General features: G+C 33.2%; 2 protein-coding genes across 2 annotated transcripts; one reads left to right on the forward strand and one right to left on the reverse strand.

The window, feature by feature from the left end:
- Positions 1-4903: 4903 nt before the first annotated feature.
- LOC108905120 (trypsin epsilon-like) lies at positions 4904-9598 on the reverse strand. Its single transcript, XM_018707898.1, has 4 exons — positions 9309-9598; positions 8900-9172; positions 5059-5430; positions 4904-5012 (listed from the first exon to the last, which is right to left on the reverse strand). Exons 1-4 carry the CDS (start codon positions 9596-9598, stop codon positions 4904-4906), a joined length of 1044 nt encoding a protein of 347 aa, XP_018563414.1.
- A 5399-nt stretch (positions 9599-14997) lies between these two features.
- On the forward strand, positions 14998-20534 carry LOC108905434 (hexamerin). Its single transcript, XM_018708284.2, has 6 exons — positions 14998-15129; positions 18103-18236; positions 18301-18796; positions 18901-19241; positions 19296-20000; positions 20058-20534. The coding sequence occupies exons 1-6, from the start codon at positions 15030-15032 to the stop codon at positions 20418-20420; spliced, it is 2139 nt and encodes a 712-aa protein (XP_018563800.1). The 5' UTR covers positions 14998-15029; the 3' UTR covers positions 20421-20534.
- The last annotated feature ends 75 nt before the right edge of the window (positions 20535-20609 follow it).

Genomic DNA, 20609 nt, shown 5'->3' on the forward strand with positions numbered 1-20609 from the left:
ACCTTCAAAAAATCCGATGTTATAAATCAGAGATTAAAACAAACATGGAATTTTTTAGCCCATTTTGAAGAAGTACCATCCGTACCAGCGACACTGTTAATGTGCGTGATAGCGTGATTAGTAAGTCCATTATCAGGAATATGTAAAGCTGAAATAGTGAAAATCTAAATGAGGAAGGGGATCATTTTTGGCAAATACCATTAGATCAAATTTGTTTCAAATAAATGAAGCTATCTAAGACAAATGTTTAAATGACCATATTGGTGATAGAAAAAAAGGTTACGCAGGAAATTACATGTGGGGGCGGCTCCTTCCGTTCCGTTCAACCAAAGGGGAAAACCAAGAAATTATCCAATAAGTGCCTTTTCCATAGTAGGACAAAAATTTTTCTCTTCGGTTTTAAAAGCGCGTAAATCCGCAAGGATTTTTATATGAAAGATCTTCCTTAATTTTCAAGAAGGAAACTCCTCCTTAAACGTTCCTCACTTATTAATTTACGCCCTGTATAGTACAGCAAATGAAAACATTCGGTTAAACGTCACAAAACAATGGGATTAAGAATCAAATTGACTGACGCCAAAAATGTTTTTATTTATCATATAGAAATGTGCACAATGCAATTAAATGTATTTAAAAAATAATTAACAATGTTTCCAATGTAAATATATTTACACAAGGTGCTTGATTATGTTTTAAACAATATTAATTAAGCAGAGAAGAAAAAAATCTGTATGTTTCACGTTTGCAGATAACTGATTTTTTTTAGGTACACAATCAGCCCTATGCTGTATGAACATTGACTTCATATCAACGTTGAAATTATATGAAAAAATCAGCCCTATGCTGTATGAACATTGACTTCATATCAAGGTTGAAATTATATGAAAAAATGACATTTAGACAGACATTTCAATAAAAATAGAGGTTTACTATGCTGTAAAAAACAAATTGATTGAAATTTGTCAAGAGTTTGAAATGACGTCAAGTAACCTTGAAAACTTCAAAACTTGGTATGCACTAAAGCAGAAATTGATATAAAACTGCATATCAAGGTTGACAAATGTCAAGAATTGTAACAGAAATCGAAAACCTTCACGTTAAGAAACTTGAAACCAATTTAATCAAGAATTCTTGTTGCTCCAGCTAGGGCAGCACACACAATTTATTCCTGTGCAATATTACATAACCTGTGTATCCTTAGAAATGAAAATTTGGATGATAATAATGGTAAGTGTAGCTTAATTTCGATTTAACAAAAGTAAAATCTAAATTTTATTTTAGAAATGTTGAATGATAAATGATGAAAATGACGAATTAGAAGAAGATAATTATACAGATATAAGAAGAAATAATTTGCAGTAAGGCCGTATTGTAAGAAATAGGGCAATTCAAAATTATTTTGGAAACATGAAGTTTCATGCCATATTTGATTTAATATTTGTTTATGAATAAAATAATGTTAAATATTAATAAAATATATCAATATTAATATATAATTAATATTAATAAAATAATATTTTATATTATTGAAAATATCCATATGAAATAAAATATTTTTAATTTAATATTTTAATTACTTATAGATTTTAACAAATTTTCCTATTCCACATTCAAAATAAATATACTATTTTTTAAATCATTGAAGTTTTTTCTAACATTTCGATGCGACTCCTTAACATAACGGCTCAAATGGTTCAGGTGAAAATGCAAAATAATTAATAATCAAAAATTAATGTAAAAACTTTTATACTGAAAGATTTTCCTTGATCTCTTTTTGTCCTTTTCTGTTTATTTGATTCATGTATTTTTTTTCTTTTGTAAGCTAATTCTACAACTTAGGGATGCCCATATATTAATATTTTTGACAAATCCTCCAAAAATTTTTTTTTCAGATTTGTTAAAATTTCAGTTAGAGCAATGCCACCTCCAGTTAATTCTTGTTCAAAGTGAATTCTCCTAGCTTTAGATTTTACGTTGGATTCCCATTCGTTAAAGATCTTAAAATGTACTTGATTAATTTTAAATATTACTAGCATTAGCTAGCATTTATTATATATTAATTCATGTGTAGATAATGAAATATAAATGTAAATTATATCTGATAAGCAACATTTAATTTTAAGTGACACACCAATATGGAAATATGTTATGCCCGCTTCCAATCGGCAGTACTTCTTTGTTGGCTATGATTTTCTTTATTTATTTCAACAGAAAGATTGTTAACTGCTTCACCATTTTATGTTGTGATACTTACCGTTTATATACAATTAATAAATTCAGAATAACAAAATTGATGATTAAGAATCTTATAATAAAATTTTTAACTGATGTCACCGTTTCTGTTCATAAAGATTGTTTCCATAGTCACCAGTATCTCCCTATAGCAAATAGCGACGTTGCCACAAGTACACTTGAAATAAATTTCAATCAATTTTAATGTCAAGGTTTTCTAATCAAGTGTTCTTAGTGCATACCAATTTTCTCCAAAATTGAAGAACAAATCAATTTTCATTGAAATCACTTCAAGGTTGAAATTAATTTCAATGTTTTTATAGCATAGGGCTGAATGTCTACACAGAGTTATATCAGCAGCTACGAGTATATGTACAGTGTGTATCAGTCAAATGGAATAAATTCTATAATAAATGGGGGCGTGTTCGAAAAAACACGTCGGACACGTCGAATGCTATTTTTAGTAGCGCATTTTTTCAACAAAAACTTTGTATACGGGGTGTGTCATGTAACAGTGGTCAATACCCACTTTCTTATTTTATATGCAACACATATTATTCAATTTTTGGATTCTTCACAAAATTCTAGACAAACTTCTTGTACAATGTCCTATAACTGTTTCGGAAATATTAAGTGTTTTCAGATTTATTGCAAAAATTCAATCAAAAAAAGAAAATTATTTGATTACAGAAATTCGCTATAACACACTCAATATTTATTTCCCATTTAGCCCTTGATAATGAGAAAGTAAGCAAAAACCATTTCAGCGTTCCTTTTTGACATGTAAGGCAGATAAAAAGCAGGTGCCAATGCAATAAGTGATGATATCAAATTGGATATTACGCTTGAGTTTGAGGAAAACCCACATACTTTTAGTCGAAAAGCAGCCCCAATGTTCGATATTAGCCATTAATCGATTAATCGAATATTAAAAGAAAATAAAATGCATCCCTATAAAATGAAACCATTTCAGGAGCTCATGGAAGACGATTTTGATAGAAGAACGTATTTTTGTGAACAAATGATGGCAATGTGTAGATAACAATTATGCTTTGTATTCTGATTAGTGCAATTTTGCACTTCAAGGTCATGCTAATCGTCAAAATTGCCGCTAGTGGTCTAATGAAAATCCTCACTGGATTACAGAAGAACATACGCAATACCCTGAAAAGGATAATGTTTGGGCAGGAATTGTTGGAGATCATATCATAGGTCCCTTCTTCATTGATGGCAATTTGAATGGCGATAATTATTTAGCACTGCTCCAAAATAATATCGTAGCAACTTTGACAAACTTATATCCTGATCCAGCAAACCCACAATTTCCAGCGAATATGATATGGTTTCAGCAAGACAGAGCACCGCACCATTACCAAATCAATGTCCAGCAGTACCTCAACCGAATATTTCCAAATCGGTGGATAGGGAGGCGAGGATCGATGGAATAGCCAACACGATCCCCTGATCTGACACCATTAGACTTTTTATGAGGATATGTCAAAAGTATTGTATACAAAACTAAACCCCTCGACTTCGCTGACTTAAGAAGACGAATAACGCTTGTGATTAGGTCGGTCACGCTTGAGATGTTGAGTAACGTTGGAAGAAATTTCTATTTAAGAATAGAATGCTGCCAAGACTTCGCGGCGAGCATTTTGAACATCTCCTACACTGACATTAATGTTTTTTTTTTTTTACTTTTTTACATTATCAGTAAATAAACAGTATTAGTTATTAGGTTTTTAGTGTGTTGTAGCGAATTTCTGTAATCAAATAATTTTTTTTTATGTTAATTTTTGCATAAAATCTGAAAACACTTAATATTTTCGAAACAGTTGAAGATAGGTATAGGATGCATGAAATATGTCTAGAATTTTCTGAAGAATTCAAAAATTGAATAATATACAGGGCGTTTTTTCGAACACGCCCCCATTTATTTATTATTAAATTTATTCCATTTAACTGATACAGTGTGTATATTAACGAAAATTCTTGTGATAAAATTTAAAACTGCTTATTTTATTGAAGTTTAAAGGACATTATAAACTTTTATAAGGAGGTAATATTTAACTTTATTATAATTATCCACGAATTTTTTTTAATAGTAATAATTATAATTTTTTTTTCAAATGAAGTCGAACAATGTTCTTCGATATCGGAAATTTAGGCAAAAGATATTCGAATTAGTTTAATATCTTTAAAATTGAATAAAAAATGTGGTTAGAATATTGTAAACGACTAAGATTAGTGATTCTCGAAGTTCATACGAATTTTTCTTCAAGGAATCTTCTCTTCAAATGGCTTATTTAAGGAGGTTTATCTGATTTGGAATTTTAAAAAAAAAATTTTTTTGGTCTTTCTACTTAGAATGCGCAACAATTAACGAACAGTTTACACAGCAACTTGCATAATAGGAAAGCGATATCTAAGGAATCGTATGACAGGTCGTAGAAATCGATTAGGTGCTTATAGAATACATAATTTATAACAATTCTCCTTCAAACTGCTGTCGTTGACTAACTTAACCTCCATATGCGTGATAGCGGCAACGTCGCGGTTCTCGAAGTAGCGTATTATTTGAAATTCGCTGGTGTGACATATGGTGTATATTTAGCTCCAGCTCCAAGCTTAGGCATCCAAACAAAGCCAGCCAAATGCAACGTTGCCAAATCTAAAAGCTTACTACTTTAGTCACGTGCGAATCTGCAGAAACTCTCGTTAGACTATAGACGTACCTCTGTACCCGATAAACCTCCTTAAGTACAACTATGTATTTTTTGCTAAAAATCACCTTGACATTAAAAATTCATTAAAAAATTAACAAACTCGGAACTTTTAAACCTGGCGCCTATCTTCTCCTTCCGGACCTCCTCCACATGTCCGATCCACTTCTCGAAGTAGGATATCCTGGTGTACACCCTCGGATAGTCCCCGCTGGCACAGTCCGTCTCGAAGGACACTATCCCGATCACCAGGTTGTTCTGAAAAAGAGGCCCTCCGGAGTCATAACTACAATCCAGCTTCGCTTGATTCCAAGCGCACACCATGGTGTCGTCAATGTTCAGGTTGTTGATACCCTTGCACGTGGAGAACGGCACCAAGGTGACTTTGGAGCTGTAGAGTTGGTCCGACTCGTAGACGCCGTTCTTGGAACTCCAGCCCATGGTGGTGGCGGTCGTGTTGGCGATGTATTTGTATCTGGAACGTGTGTAAATATTTTTTATTAGATTTGTTTGTATATACAGTGTGTCCCACTTAAACATTAGCCACCCATGTAAAATTTTTATTTATTGACCGATTTGTTTTAATTTTTTTTTGTTTCATAGTCCTGAATAAGAATCCGGTGCAGTTTTTGTCAAAAAAATCGTTTTTTCTTCCTATAAAACGTGACTCAGTTGGCCATGACTTTGACCACGAAAATAGAGAAATTATACATTCTACTTCTTTTTCTGATCTATTAAATAAAAAAAAAAGTTGAAACAAATCGGTCAGTAAATAAAATTTTACATGGGAGGCTAATGCTAATGTTAAGTGGGACACACTGTATATACAGGTTGTCTTAGCGCGACGGCCCATTAGAATATTTCAGAGACTACTTCGATTTGAATTTTGCGCCCTAGGGTTTCCGTGGGTATTCTTTTTAAATAAAATAATGCCATTGTTATAGCACTTTCGGTTATACCGGAAATCGCCATCTACTTGCTTATTTTAAATGGAACGCCCTGTATATTTTTGCATATTTGGATTCTACGCTTAATTTTAGGGGAACTTTTATCAAGCTTCCCTTTGTCTATCTCTAACGGTCTTTTAGATATTTCAATTCTTTAAAAAAAAAATGCTTTTCGATAACCTAATTCAAAATTGCCTATTTGTATTTATATTTGAGAGGGAGATGAGGGAATGCCTATTACTTATTACAGTTTCCATTGATCCAATTTCTTGCGAGGATGGCTGTGAAATTGCTAGCAAACTTAAAAACAAAACAACCAGTACGCCATAAGTCATCATTTGCTGTTAATCTGACAGTGATACTTGCAATTAGTTAAATAATGATTTGAAAAAAATGGAAAACAATACGTATTCAAATGCTGATAATTTAAGTTTATTATTTATTCATGAGCAGTGAAATGGAATTATAAATATAACATGCAACATTTTTAATGAAAGATACCCAAATTAACAGCAAATGAAAACTGACATAATGGTTGTTTAGTTTTTAAGTTTGCTAGCAATTTTGCAGGCAGAAATTGCATCATTTTAGTTACTTATCACAAAAACCATCAATAACAGCAAAATTAAAAGATGTAGGTATAGAGATGTGTAATATGGACAGATAGAAAGTAGAATTCTGCAACCGATTTTGATTAAATGTATTGGGTGTTCCATTTAGATAAACCAAGTCTTTTTTTTATGATCAAATAAACTATAATAATAATAATAATAATAAAGGAAATATTAGTCTATCTTTTAAATTTGTTGTAGTTACTGTAAATGTGGGTCATTCATGTTTGACAGCATTAAAACCAACATATTTGGTGTTGATAATATGTATATCCCCCACTATGTTAAAATATTGCAGTCCCTTTATGTTACTCATTACTTGCTGTATTCAGCAAAAATATTTCTCGCATATGAAATAGTACAGTTGGTTTGCTTGTACCCAAAAAGAATAATCTTTTCTGTTCTTAAAATAATTAGTACATTTTTTTCCAAAATTTTTGAAGGAATACTATACCGGGTGGAGCATTTATCTTGAGACAAAATAATATCTCGGTTGGACTCGATTACTTCGAAAAAAGTTTCAGACAAAAATTGTAGGGCATCGAGGGAGCCATGGAAAGGTCCATATTACGACTTCCGGTCTAGAGCGGAAGTGGTGCTTTCAGACCGGAAGTTGATTTTATTAAATAGAAACGCCCATTTTTTACCTCGGATTTCTATTAAAAAACGAAAAAATACTTTTTATTCATATTATTTTTTCGATTTAACCCATAAAAACAAAAAAAACAAGAATCTTGAGACAAAGTGATACCTTGTTGGGATCACTTTTTAAAAAGTGACTATATTGGCATGACCTTCAAATTACCTTGACCTTGACTATAATAAGATATGAACTTAACCTCGAGAACAAGATCAGATATCAAGGTCATTTTAAGGTCAAAAAACTGTATAATTATTAACTACTTTTAGCACCATCCAGGAATAACGACGTAGTAGTTTTCTTCAGGTCTCTGAAGATTTTTGTGATTTGCTGAAAACTGAAGTGTATATTTGATATTAAAACGACCTTGAAGTCAAGGTCAAGGTCATTTTCAAGGTCATGTCACGATAGCCCCGTTTTCACCCTACAACTTTTGTATGAAACATTTTTTTTAAAAAGTGATACTGCGTTGTCTGAAGATTCTTGTTTTTTTTTGTTTTTAAGACCATTTTATGGCCAAAATATGGGTTAAACCGAAGAAATAATAAGAACAAAGTATTCTTCCGTTTTTCAATCGAAATCCGTGGTAAAAAATGGGCGTTTCCATTAAAAAAAATCTACTTCCGGTCTGAAAACACTACTTATTTCTGGTCTAGACCGGAAGTCATAATATGGACCTTTCAATGACCTCCTTGGTGCCGTACAATTTTTGTCTGGAATTGTTTTCGAAATGATCGAGTCCAATTGAGATATTTTGTCTCAAGATAAATGCCCCACTCGGTATAATTAATTATGCCTATTTTGTAACAGTCTTTTCCTAAATTTGGCTTCAGGAAAGGATATAGTTTATCAACTACCTTAATCATCTCGTTGATGAAAATAAAAACAAAGGACATAAGGCTTTGATCCAATTAAAAATAAGCTTTTTTATTCTCAAAAATATTATGGGCTTGGCGATAGAATTCTAGTAAACCTAAAATATGTTTTTATTTTATAAGAAAAATGCCTTATTTCAAAGGTGTCTTGCTTATAATTCTATTAATTTATACAATTTTCTTCCTGATGATTTTATAATATTTAATATTAACAAATTCAAATATAAATTTAAATCATTTTGTTAAGCTGATTTTATAGTTTGTACTTTGTATTTAGGCACTTCATTTATTCAAATGTCAAATTCCTCGCAATCTTTTTTATTAACACATAATTATTTGACTACTACTAAATATTGTGAGGTACTTGGAATCCTTTTGTGATATCCAGTAGTAGACGAGAATAAAAAATTACAGGTTTATTTTCATCCAGAGAAGCTTTGAAATATGGTTCATTTGTTTCCGGAGATCCAGTAGGTATGCGTTGAATCAATTTTTATTCACACATTTGTAAACATGTCTGAGTCATTTATTTTTTATTACCTACACATGCGATTCGTATTTTTAATGAGATAATTTTGTTGACAGTATAATAATTTTAGAACACCACAAATCACTGCAAGAAATTAGTGATATATTGAATATCTGTGACCTTTTATACATTTGAATGTAAATGTAAATAAACAGTCAAAACATTAACTATGTTGCACATTTTTAGGTCTAAAATTAAAATAATATTTACGTTTACGCTTTATTTAAGTTAAATCTTCACCGTTGTGATGACTATTGAACCTCGAAATATACGAGGCACTATCGACTATGTGTTTGCATAAGAAATTAACACCCCGTATGTTATTAAATCTAGTTAAGCTACCTTGATCCTGCTAGAGCTATTGGAACCTCCAAACTGTCAACGAACGGCGTCTTCACTTTCACAAGACAAAGGTTGTGCGACACAGTTCTTTGCGAGTAATTCGCGTGCCGCATTATCGCTTCCACGTCATGCGCTACGCCGTTCCTCCATTTTGCTGAGTTACTCGAAATCTTTACCTTCTCCAGAGGATACGATTTCACCAGTTCGCAGCAGTGAGCTGCCGTGAGCACCCAGAACTTGCTTATGATGGTGGTACCGCAGATCAGAAGAACCCTAGAATAAAATAAGTCATTTACCTGCTAAGCTAAGCTAAGAGGGCCTGAAATAGATCCCTGAGGGACTTCTTAATCAGGTGATTTTTTTCGAACAATGTTTTAAATATCGTTATACTAAAGCTTTTAACGCCTACCTGTTGTATTTTATCAAGCATAAAGCTGCCATATGCTTGTGTTCGGTCGTCTCATCTTGGGCTCTCCCTGCCACTAGAGACATCAGGCTTTTCCCAGGTCTATTTCGTAGATGTTCGGACATGTCAAAAACATTCTGGTTGCATTTCTTCATCGATTCCAGGACTATGGTAAGGAGGAGTATCAGATTTGCCAGAGAAACCACTATCAGAGTAGTGACGGTTATGCAAGAAATTTGACTCATAGGAGTGTGTCTGTTGTCTCTGCTGCTTTCTCTATCCTGACTAGCCATTCGACTACTTAAAAAATAATTTGTTCTGATGCTAAAGAAAAGAATAGTGTAAAAAAGATTATGTAACTTACCTTACACATTATTTAAGGGGTGACTTTTAACTGCAGAAAGGTGCTGTGCTAGTTGCTTGCAGGTAATCATACGAATGCTCGTATGTAGATGGCTTTGAAAGATAAAATTGAAGTTTGTTGTGAGTTTTCCTAGGGGTGAATATACCTTCAAACTGTTGCATGTGCAACGTCATAATATGGTCACGATACACCATAATTTATAGGTATACAGGGTGAATCACGGCAAGTATAAAAAAAATCAGATAAAAAATATTGCCCACGTTTAGAAGTTACATGGTATTGAAATTAGAAATATTAAATTATTTTTGACAATAGCTTAGAAACGAAAGAATATTTTTGTTTCTAAGCTTTTGTTGTACTACGAAAAAATTTATCAATGCCATAAATAGGATAGGTGCAAAGTTAATAATGACTAGACATCGGAAATTTTGTGGCGACAGTCAAATAAATAAACATTAGTAATCTATATTATGCTAGTAAGCGGTAAAACGCGTTGTAGCAGCAGAAATAGGCTAAATTTGTGGCCAAGCCGTGTGCCGCTCTATGCTCATAATATACATTCCTACTGACTGCCATAAAAACATGTGCCATACGCTTGATCAAGCAAAACGTCAAACTGACTCACACACGCACAAAAACTAGGATTTTACCGGCACGCCAAAACGACAGGGCAGGCATTAGGGTATGGAATAAATTGATCGATGCGAAGCTTCAAATCAGAGGCAGACATGTACATGTTATTGTACAATGACACGAATAGTGGAATTACTAAAATGTGAAGTAGTTGATGCCTTCACCATTAGTAAAAATAACATCTATTAAAAACTTCGACTATTTTAGATATGCGCCTGTGAACTCGATAAATGCTGAACGGTCATTTTTCTTATGAGTAAGAAATTATTATTTTGTTAACTTTTGCTGGTACTTGTTATTACGTACTACATCTATTCAAGCTGATTCAGAACTTATCCAAAAAAAATATTTTGGATGTACTGGGGACTCTTACAAATACAATTTCGTAAAGAAAAAATGAAAGGGTAGTTCGAAAATGATTTAAAAATACATTTCTGCACGGTACTGGAAACTGGTCCACTGTAAAACCTGACCTCACACAATGCGACCGACATGGCGGCAGTGTGATAAAAACGGACAAAAACTTTGTAAATTAAAATTAATTTGTGGTTTTAAATAATAAAATAATTTGGCTACCTGATGTTACAACACCTCTTCAAAATTTTGTCCACCGACGTGTAAACACATTTGGGTCCGTCTTACTCCATTTCTACGAACTAACACCTTGTTTTGCTTTGCTATAATAGAAATAATTCACCATAATACAAATGTTGTCTTCCATATATTAAAACGATATCCATCAACTCCGAGTAGCTATTTTTGACACTAACTACTAAAAATCTTTTGTAAACACTATCGCAACGACGATTGTAATTTCAGTATTCGCTGAGACCACGTGGCTCTCCACGTGTATTGCGAATGACTTTAAAGACTACAGTCGTCCAACTGGTTGTAAGTCAATAATTTTTTCGGAAACTATTTATAAGGATTTAAAAAAAATTTTTTACGATATTGACTCCATTTCTCATGCCGCATCTATTCACAAATTTGTTTGGATAAGTTGTGAATCACCCTGTATATTTTATGATAAATTCCATATAAAGCGTTTAATGTAGAAAAATAGGTACTTCCCTTTTTGTTTCATACTATTATGCAGATACCTACATATACAGGGTGTTTGTAAATAAGTGCGAAATATTTTAAAGAGTGGTTTCCGAAGTTATTTTATGAAAAAAAGTTCATATAAACATAAGTCGAAATATGCTTCGTTCTCGAGATATAATGTAAAATTATTAACTTTTTATTTATTTTTATCAATTATTTCAATGTTTTAAAAATATTGAATCGAAATTTGAAAAACGCATTGGAGGGATAAATGCGCATTTTTTGGGGTGATCCGAAAATTTCTATTTGTACCTTTAAATAAAAGATTAACAAAACCTACAATAAAATATGTTTTATTTTTTCCTCAAAAAGGTTGCATCCTACGAAAAAAATTGAAGAAACTAAATTCATTCAGAATTGATAACATAAATAAAACAAAATATTAAATCGAAAACTAACAAGAGTATCAAATATTGTGTTTTGAAATTATATATTTTTTTAGTCATTTACAAAAAAAGAATCAACCAAAAGATTTCTATTTCTATGTTTGCAGAATAAATAGTACCCAAACAAATCCAATGGGTTCAAATATGGAGGGCGTCTACGCACTATTCATTTAAACAATGCCAAATGCTTAGCAAGAAGGTCATATTTTATTTAGACCGACATAAATTCAAATTATTTTCGCTTAAATTAAAGTTACAGGGTTAAACTGGTTAGAAATTTCCCATATTTATGCCATCGAATAATTTTCAAATCAGAAACTATTATTAAAATGGCCTTATTAGATGACCAGAAATACACAAAAAATGTTTGTTTCTGAACTATTTCCAAAAAAATAGAGCTGGGAGAGAACATCATACGCTTAAATGGGAAAATACAAGACCCACAAAATGAGTAAGATTTTAGAGCTAAAAATATAAACTTTATCATTCAAATATCAAACTGTCTCAACTAAATTCTAACGGGGCCGGGATCTAAATTCTACAGGGATGACAAACTACGCCCTTTTAGTTGAGTTTTATATTATTTGTTTCTCATTTTTAGACATTTGCCTATTTTTACTCTAATGACTCAATTTTTTAAACATTCATAACGCATTTTTTTGGGTGGTAAATACCAATATTTTAGCGTTTTACTAAAAAATACCATGGTAAATCAGTTTTTAGGATGCGGAGTCAGATTCAGCATCAAAAAAATCCACAAAATCTATGTACTCTGGCACATAACTTTTTTGTGGGGCTGGGTAATTGGACAAAAGTGTTTAAGATACTTGCAATATAAAATAATAATATAAAGTTGAGATATTCAACTAAATTTTAAATATTTCCAAAAATTCGGTATAATATTTGGGTGTTTCGTAATAATTGAATCGAAAGTAGTATTCACTAATGAAAAACTAAGAAACTTTTATAAAAAACCTATTTATATACAGGGTGACCCTGAAAAGGATGGACAACGATTGACCACAGGTTCCTTGGATGAAAATAAGACTATTTAGCCTAACTTACCTATATACAAAAGTGCACGCCTACTGAGATATAGCTTTCTAAATATAGAATAGATAATCTATTTTTTTCAAATAATTTGAAAACTATTTTTCTTAGAAACTTCAAATTTGGTACACTTATTTTTTTATATAAGGGCAAGATAAATATAGAATTTGGAAAGAATACATATACAGGTTGTTCTATTTCTAGTGCCTGTGCGCCACTGGCTATCCCGTAACTTTTTTGTGTGTATGCTAATGACGACATAATTTATATTTTTAAAGATAAGCACTATTTTAGAAGATTTTTTTGCTCTTATAAAATTTCGATATCGTTTATAGATTTCGAGTAAAATTCGCATTTTTTATACATTAAATGTAGGCAAAAATTCCGATTTATAAAAAATAATTTATAACTGCAGCCTCAAAGCAAGGAATAATTATGAAAAAACGTCACATTAAAAAAATAACTACACATTTTTGGTATTATCAATCAATAAAATAAAAATCAACACTAATATTTTAAATAAACAATATCAACTAATAATGTAAGAAAGTCAACATTAACATTTTAAATAAACTGATATTTGTAATCACATTAAAATAATATTACAGTAAATGCTCAAAGTTACTTTCTTGTGCTTAAACGCAAACATTAGTTCTTCGAAAATTAGAAATTATCCAATAATTGTGCATTACCACCCATAACATTAGTTTCATGTTGTATTCTTTCTCATATTCGTTTTCTGTATTTACTGAAAAGTTGTTTTAAACTGTGGTCTTCAACGCTCCCCAAATCAAATAATTACATGGGTTTAGGTCCGGGGATCGAGGTGGCCATTTTAAAGGGGAATTATTTCCTCTACCTGTTAGACCTTTAATAACCTGTAATACCTACCTGTACCCTGTAATACCTGTAACCGGTAATAACTGGTCTTTTAATACTTCATTAAAGGAACTTTTTGAAAGCCAACCTCTGCCGCTAAACACCTTTTATTTAATTGAGGAATTTCTTCGACCCTTTCCAAAATTTGTTCCTCTAGCTGAATAATTCCAGCCGTACATTATCCACGATTTATTGTTACAGGTAAAAAACGTCCTGTTTCCCGAAGCCGTGTCTCCGCATTAGCAAATGTTCTGTGATTTGGAGTTCTTCGATTAGGAAATCTTTCAGCATATGTTCGAACAGTAGCACAACAATTTCCTTCACAATAATTTAAAACTACTAACATATCAGTTTGTTCAACAAAAGTATAAATTGCAATAAAAAACAAAGTAAGCTAAAATTAAATCACAGAACCTTTTAATTATTGTTATGAATTTGTTTCTCTGTTATATGGCACCTCGTACTAAAATATTCTATTTATCTTAAACTGATTTTATATTATTTAATGTGTAAAATATGCCAATTTTACTCGAAATCCATAAACGATATCAAAATTTTGCAAGAGGCAAAAAATCTTCTAAAATAGTGCTTATTTTTAAAAATATAAATTCTGTCGTCATTGGCGAACATACCAAAAAGTTACGGGCTAACCAGTGGCGCACAGGCACTAGAAAGAGAACAACCTGTATATGTATTATCACCAAATTTTACATTTACATTGCCCTTATATAAAAAAATATGTGTACCAAATTTGAAGTTTCTAAGAAAAACAGTTTTCAAATTATTTGAAAAAACTAGGTTATCTGTTCTATATTTACAAGGCTATATCTCAGTAGGCGTGCACTTTTGTATATAGGTGAGTTAGGCTAAATAGTCTTGTTTTCATCCAAGGAACCTGTGGTCAAGCGTTGTCCATCCTTTTCAGGGACACCCTATATTTAATACGTATTTATGTATAAACAGTAATATTTTCTGTGTAAGTTTCGTTACTTTCCATTTTTTTATTTCAACCGAGGTCGATATTTGAAACTTCCGAAAAACAATTGCAACAACAAATGCCGTTTGATATCCGCCAATCGCGTAATAAACAAATACAGTGATAACGAATTAATCTTTGAAAAAAACAACGACGCCTCGGTGTTATTCTTCTTTTATCTGACCATTATAGCTTGTTGATGCGTTTATAAAAAGCAGAAGGGAGTCATTGTCCATATTTCTCGAAAATAAATAAAAATCTTCCACGTAATTCCGCCAAGCGGTATAAATAGTGGTGTTGGAGGAGACAAGTGCAGACTCCGTTTGGTGAAGATGAAGATTCTGGTTCTAGTGCTATGTGTGAGTGTGGTATGCCTGGCCACCCCATCGCCCCCCAAGGACTTCGGGACAGGCCTACGGAAGCTCAAGATGTGTAAGTTTTCTAGTCCTGCTTTGTAATACGTTATAATACTTTAAATTTAGCATAGCAGATTTTTTTTCATAAATATTTGTAGGAAATAAAGTTAGATGAGTAAGTCTTCGCTATATTTGTATAATTTAAATTTAAATCGGTCCCTACAAGACCTTACTGAAAACCCACCCATGCTTTAAACATTGTGCTATCAGTTTGTTGATTAAGTTTACTATTTTATCGTTTTTTTTTTATCAATTTCATATGAAAATGCCCTTGTGAACAGTTGTTTTGTCTAATTTATTGATTTCAGTTTTTCGTTGCAAATTTGACAAAAATTATTAATTGATTTAAAACTAAACACTTATAACAATTAGGTAGCAATGAATATTAATTAACGGAATTCTACAAAAACCCAATTAAAGGGGTGCAAAATCCAGTGGGGTTGTTAGAATTTAAACAAAATATCGCTAACCAATGTTTGTCAGGCATCTAACACAACAGACATAACTACTTAATTATACAAAATAAAAACTAAAAATGATATGTCTAAATATAATTAATACAAGAACACATACCTTATACATTGGAATTGTCATTCAGAGTAATATCCTGTATTCTTACTGTTCTATTATCACCCTGCATTATCATAGGGTCAGACAATTTTCAACAGCTGTTGTGATTTTTGTTGTTTATTTGCTTTCCTTACATCATAAAACGTCATTTATCTTGAAAACGGTCCGAGTTAAAGTTTGTGGTGATGAGTACCTTTTTTGTGTAAATAATATTGGCGGTTTAAAATATGCTTTCAAAATGCCAATTTTCCCAGAGTCGTAAAAATTAGGGGCAAAAGAACCTCACGTAATCCTAAAACCTCCGCCACTGTCATATGATTAAAAATGGAATTATCGCTCAAAAGTAGCTAATGTTAGTGATAATAAGTGTATAAAATTTGAGATCTGTATCTCAAAGACTTCTTGAGATATCGCCAAAAAACTTAAAAACATTTTTTTTGACACCATATATCTCGAAAATTTGCGGACTCATTTTACTAAGACTACTACTAACCTTCTAGTATCGGCAGGCCCGGATTGGGCCGGCGAGTTACCGAGTAAAACTCGGTGGGCCGGTCACTCCGGGGGCCGGTTAGCTCCAGTGTATACCACTCTTTAAGTTTTTAATATTAGTCCAGGAGAATTACACACTGGCATGGCTGTTGCTTGACGTAGTTTAGATATTAGTAAAAATCGGTCGAAAATAATATAAACAATGAAAATATAAGGTTGCGCCAAGAAAAAAAGTTGTGCTATTTGCAGAAAAAATTAAAAACTGCAAAAATACTTACAAATCACGTGTTTTTTCTAACATTTTCCAATATAACTTCTTAAATATGCAGTTTACAAAAAAAAACTATTACTGATGAAATTATTTGTTATGAAATTTGCTATAAGACAGAATTGTTTTGATACCTGCGCATTTAATATTTTTGTTGCTATATAGCCAAAACAGCGTGAGAATGTGATGAAAATCAAGGTAATTTTGAAGCGTTCAACTGATAGGTAAGAAATTGTCCAATTCTACTATAAATGTAGATGTAAGTACTTTAAAGGATTACAAAACGAAATCGCAAAACCCGATCGAAATCGGTCTGATAGTTTTGGTATGAGACAATTTGTTACTAAATTTTAGCGCGAAATGTCGTTATGTTTTTGCGTCAGTGCTGAGGTTAAAGTTAGGCATTTTAATTGGCGCTGATTTTTTTACACATACTTGGACTCTTTAACTATCATATAGAATCGTTATAATATTAATTTTCTTTTTTTTAATAATTTTTGGAGCGATTTTAAAATTTCGAAAAATTTTGACTTTATAAACAAATACTTTCGTGAAGCGGTTTTGCGGATTGGAATATATACCAAAGTACTAAAAAATAGTTCTCGGAAAGACGCTTAACTTGAAAAAAAGAAGGTTCAAATCGGTCACATAAGTTCCGAGATATCAAGTGTCAAAGTCAACAAGCAACAACAACAAAAATTGAATTTGGCAGGTTTTTTAAGAACTTTTCGTATGTGCTTTTATAAATATTACCGCAAGTGTGTTTTTTATATAAAATTAAATGAATACCGCCAAACCGACCATTTGAGCCGCAAAACCGGGGGGAGGGGATGAATGATGACTTGTCGTGTAAGTCTATATATTTGTACAAATGGACTTTTTACTAAAATTCAAAGGTGCCAGGAGAAAACGCGACCTTGAAAATTTTCGCCTGCGGCGCCATTACAAAGCCACTAGTGGGCCGATATAAAAAATCGAACTCGGGCCGAAAAAAATTCCCAATCCGGCCCTGAGTATCGGGTACTCGTGTGTACACCCTGTTTTTTTTTTAGGGCCTGCATAGAGCTTGCTTAAAAATTATGGAAAACAAATGAAATACGAATAAAAAAAGCAATAGCATAAAATCGGTTTTCTTCGAATATCTTCGCAACTATTCGGAATTTTCAAAATTTAAAAACGGATCCGTGATCGCCATTTTCTGTACATTTTTGCCCATTTAACCATTTTTGTAACTCTTAAAATAAGAAAGATACGTGTATAGGACAATTAATAAGTTGCAACCCTGTATTTTTACATCAAACTTTTAGAAGAAATGACATTTCGAAATAACAGTGTTAAAATCTCTAAACATGACTAGATTCACTATAACCGCTTCTTTATCTAAAAAAATGTTTGCCCTTTTCTACTAAATTTCTTTTAAAAAACATTTATTTTTTTTAGCTCTAACATTTTTTACTCTATTTCAAACGTATTTAATTTAAGCTAATTCAAACCAACTCTAAAATACATTTTTTTTTAAATCTTATCAAATGAAGTCAAGGTCCCTATCCTACCCTATCCGAGGTACCTATCGAAGAATATTGTTCATTATCAACATTAGCTAAATAGTTTGGTTTGGTTAAAAAAAATAACTCTTTAACAATTTGTTCTTTATTGTAGCTGATAAAATACTGTTAGAGAGACAGAAAAACATCTTGAGGCTCTTCAAAAACATCAACCAGATATGCAGCTGCAAAGACGAGCTGCAGATAGCCACTACATACTCCATTGAGGAAAGAAGTAGCGACTACACAGTGAGCAAATAACACAAACAAATCTAAAACCAAATTACTAAACCATTACTATGTTCCGTTACAGAACTCTCAAGTGGTAAAACAATTCCTAACCTTCTACAAGCAAGGCCTGCTTCCTAGGGACCGAATCTTCTCGGTCCTCAACGAAGTGCACCTGAAGCAAGCTATAACCTTGTTCAAACTCTTCTACTACGCCAAAGATTGGGACACCTTCTACAAGACTGCTGTGTGGGCCAGGAACCACGTCAATGCTGGCATGTTTGTCTACTCCTTGTCCGTAGCGATGGTGTTCAGAGCTGACACTTACGGCCTCGTCGTACCAGCCATTTACGAGGTTTTACCCATGGCATTTTTCAGTAGTGAAGTCGTACAAGAAGCGGAAGTCTTCAAACAGAAGTTGAAGGACAGCAACGAAATGCAACGGCACACAATAGTGTCTAACTATTCCGGATACTATCTGAATCTACACCCTGAGCAGTCTATGTCATATTACACCGAAGATATAGGTCTCAACGCCTTTTACTACTACTGCAATGTTTATTATCCCTTCTGGATGGATGGTACGTATGTTTTGAATACTTGGCGAGGTCATATATTGATACTTAAATATCAAAAAAGGCCCGCATCCGAGCTTTGTGCAACTCACTAGGTCATTTTCTTTCAGGTGAAGAGTTCAAGCTGAAAAATGATCGTAGAGGCGAACAGTACTACTACCTTTACCAGCAGTTACTGGCAAGGTACTACCTTGAAAGGTTATCTAACGACTTTGGCGAAATAGATATGGTGTATTGGGATGAACCTGTTAAAACCGGATATTACCCATCACTTACCTACCCTAATGGCCTAGAGTTCCCATCAAGACCGAATTTCGCAAAGTTATCTGAATATTTCTACAACTATGGCCAGTCATGGTCGTTCAAGTCCAGATACGGCTACAGCTATACCTTGGTTAAGGACTACGAAAGAAGAATCAGGGACATCATTGATTGGGGATACATTCCAACAGTAAGTAATAGAAAAGAAGTAATATTATATTCAAGTTTACTATGACTTTTTTAGAAAGACGGCAAACAGATAGAGCTGTACACCCCCGAAGGCTTCGACATCCTAGGAAATATCATCGAAAGCAATCCCTGCTCCCCCAACACCAAATACTTCGGACCCTTGCAGATATACGCGCGCCACCTTCTGGGCTATGCCCCTCAATCCCTCAACAACTTGGACGTCGCGCCATCAGCTTTAGAACATTTCGAAACCGCTTCCAGAGACCCAGTCTTCTACCAGTTCTACAAAAGAATTGTACTACTTTTCCAGAGATACAAGACGAACCTCCCTCCTTATTCGTACAAAGAGATGTCCTTCCCTGGCGTGAAGGTCGAAAAAATAGACGTTGATCGTTTGACCACTTACTTCGACTACTTTGACACTGACGCTACCAACATGGTGTACCTAACCCCTGAAGAACTGGAAAAAGAGAATGTCCAGATAAGAGTTAGACAACAGAGACTTAACCACAAGCCTTTCTCTTTCAGAATCAACGTTAACTCTGAGACTGCTCAAGACGCAGTGGTGAGAGTGTATTTGGGCCCCAAATATGACGAGTTTGGAAGAAAAATCAACATGCAAGAGAACAGACTCAATTTCATGGAGCTCGATCAGTTCATATGGCAGCTTAAGGCAGGCAAGAACACGATAGAACGCAACTCCAGACAGTTCTATTGGCACATACCTGATAGGACGTCTTACAGAGACATCTATAAGAAGGTGAACGTACTTGTTGCCCTCTATTTAAATGACAATGTAAATATAAATTTTGTTTAGGTTTTGGGAGCTTTGACTGATGGAGAAGAAGTGCAACTTGACGCCAGCGAAGCTTTCTACGGCTTCCCCAACAGGCTTCTTCTACCCAAAGGCAAACCCAATGGTCAAGTCTTCCAAATGTACGTCATCGTGAACCCTTACAAGGCTCCCAGTTTCCAACAGAAGAAACAGGAAACTGACTATTACTTCCATCGTATTGGTACTGGCAACAACTACGTGGACAACTACGCTTTCGGATATCCTTTCGATAGACTTATTGACGAATACAACTTCTACGTGCCCAACTCTGCTTTCAGGGACGTGGTCATCTACCACAAAAGCCTGGACGAAGTCAACTCATCTCAAGCTCAAAACGAGCCTTGAATTGTTAACTTTTCCTGTCTATCTCGAGCATATCTCTAACATTAGATTTACCGTATGTTAACGTTTGTAACTGACCAAGCAATAAAGTTGTATGGGTATACTATTTAAAACAAATTGGGAGTTTTTTAATGTCAACTATATTTTTGTTCCCATTAATAAACGGGGTACTTGGCACTAAAATACGCTAGA

The sequence above is a fragment of the Anoplophora glabripennis genome, unplaced genomic scaffold (assembly GCF_000390285.2).
Source record: "Anoplophora glabripennis isolate ALB-LARVAE unplaced genomic scaffold, Agla_2.0 scaffold15, whole genome shotgun sequence".
Taxonomy (NCBI): domain Eukaryota; kingdom Metazoa; phylum Arthropoda; class Insecta; order Coleoptera; family Cerambycidae; genus Anoplophora; species Anoplophora glabripennis.

Bases quoted from the DNA above. Each gene is read 5' to 3' on its own strand.
- LOC108905120 (XM_018707898.1), bottom strand. From the start codon at position 9,598: ATGGCTAGTCAGGATAGAGAAAGCAGCAGAGACAACAGACACACTCCT. The intron at 5,431-8,899 runs GTAGCTTAACTA...CACACGTTCCAG, and splicing joins ATAGCTCTAGCAGGATCAAG to ATACAAATACATCGCCAACA. The intron at 5,013-5,058 runs GTTTGTTAATTT...GGTGATTTTTAG, and splicing joins GCCAGGTTTAAAAGTTCCGA to CAAAAAATACATAGTTGTAC.
- LOC108905434 (XM_018708284.2), top strand. From the start codon at position 15,030: ATGAAGATTCTGGTTCTAGTGCTATGTGTGAGTGTGGTATGCCTGGCC. The intron at 18,797-18,900 runs GTACGTATGTTT...ATTTTCTTTCAG, and splicing joins TTATCCCTTCTGGATGGATG to GTGAAGAGTTCAAGCTGAAA. The intron at 19,242-19,295 runs GTAAGTAATAGA...TGACTTTTTTAG, and splicing joins ATTGGGGATACATTCCAACA to AAAGACGGCAAACAGATAGA.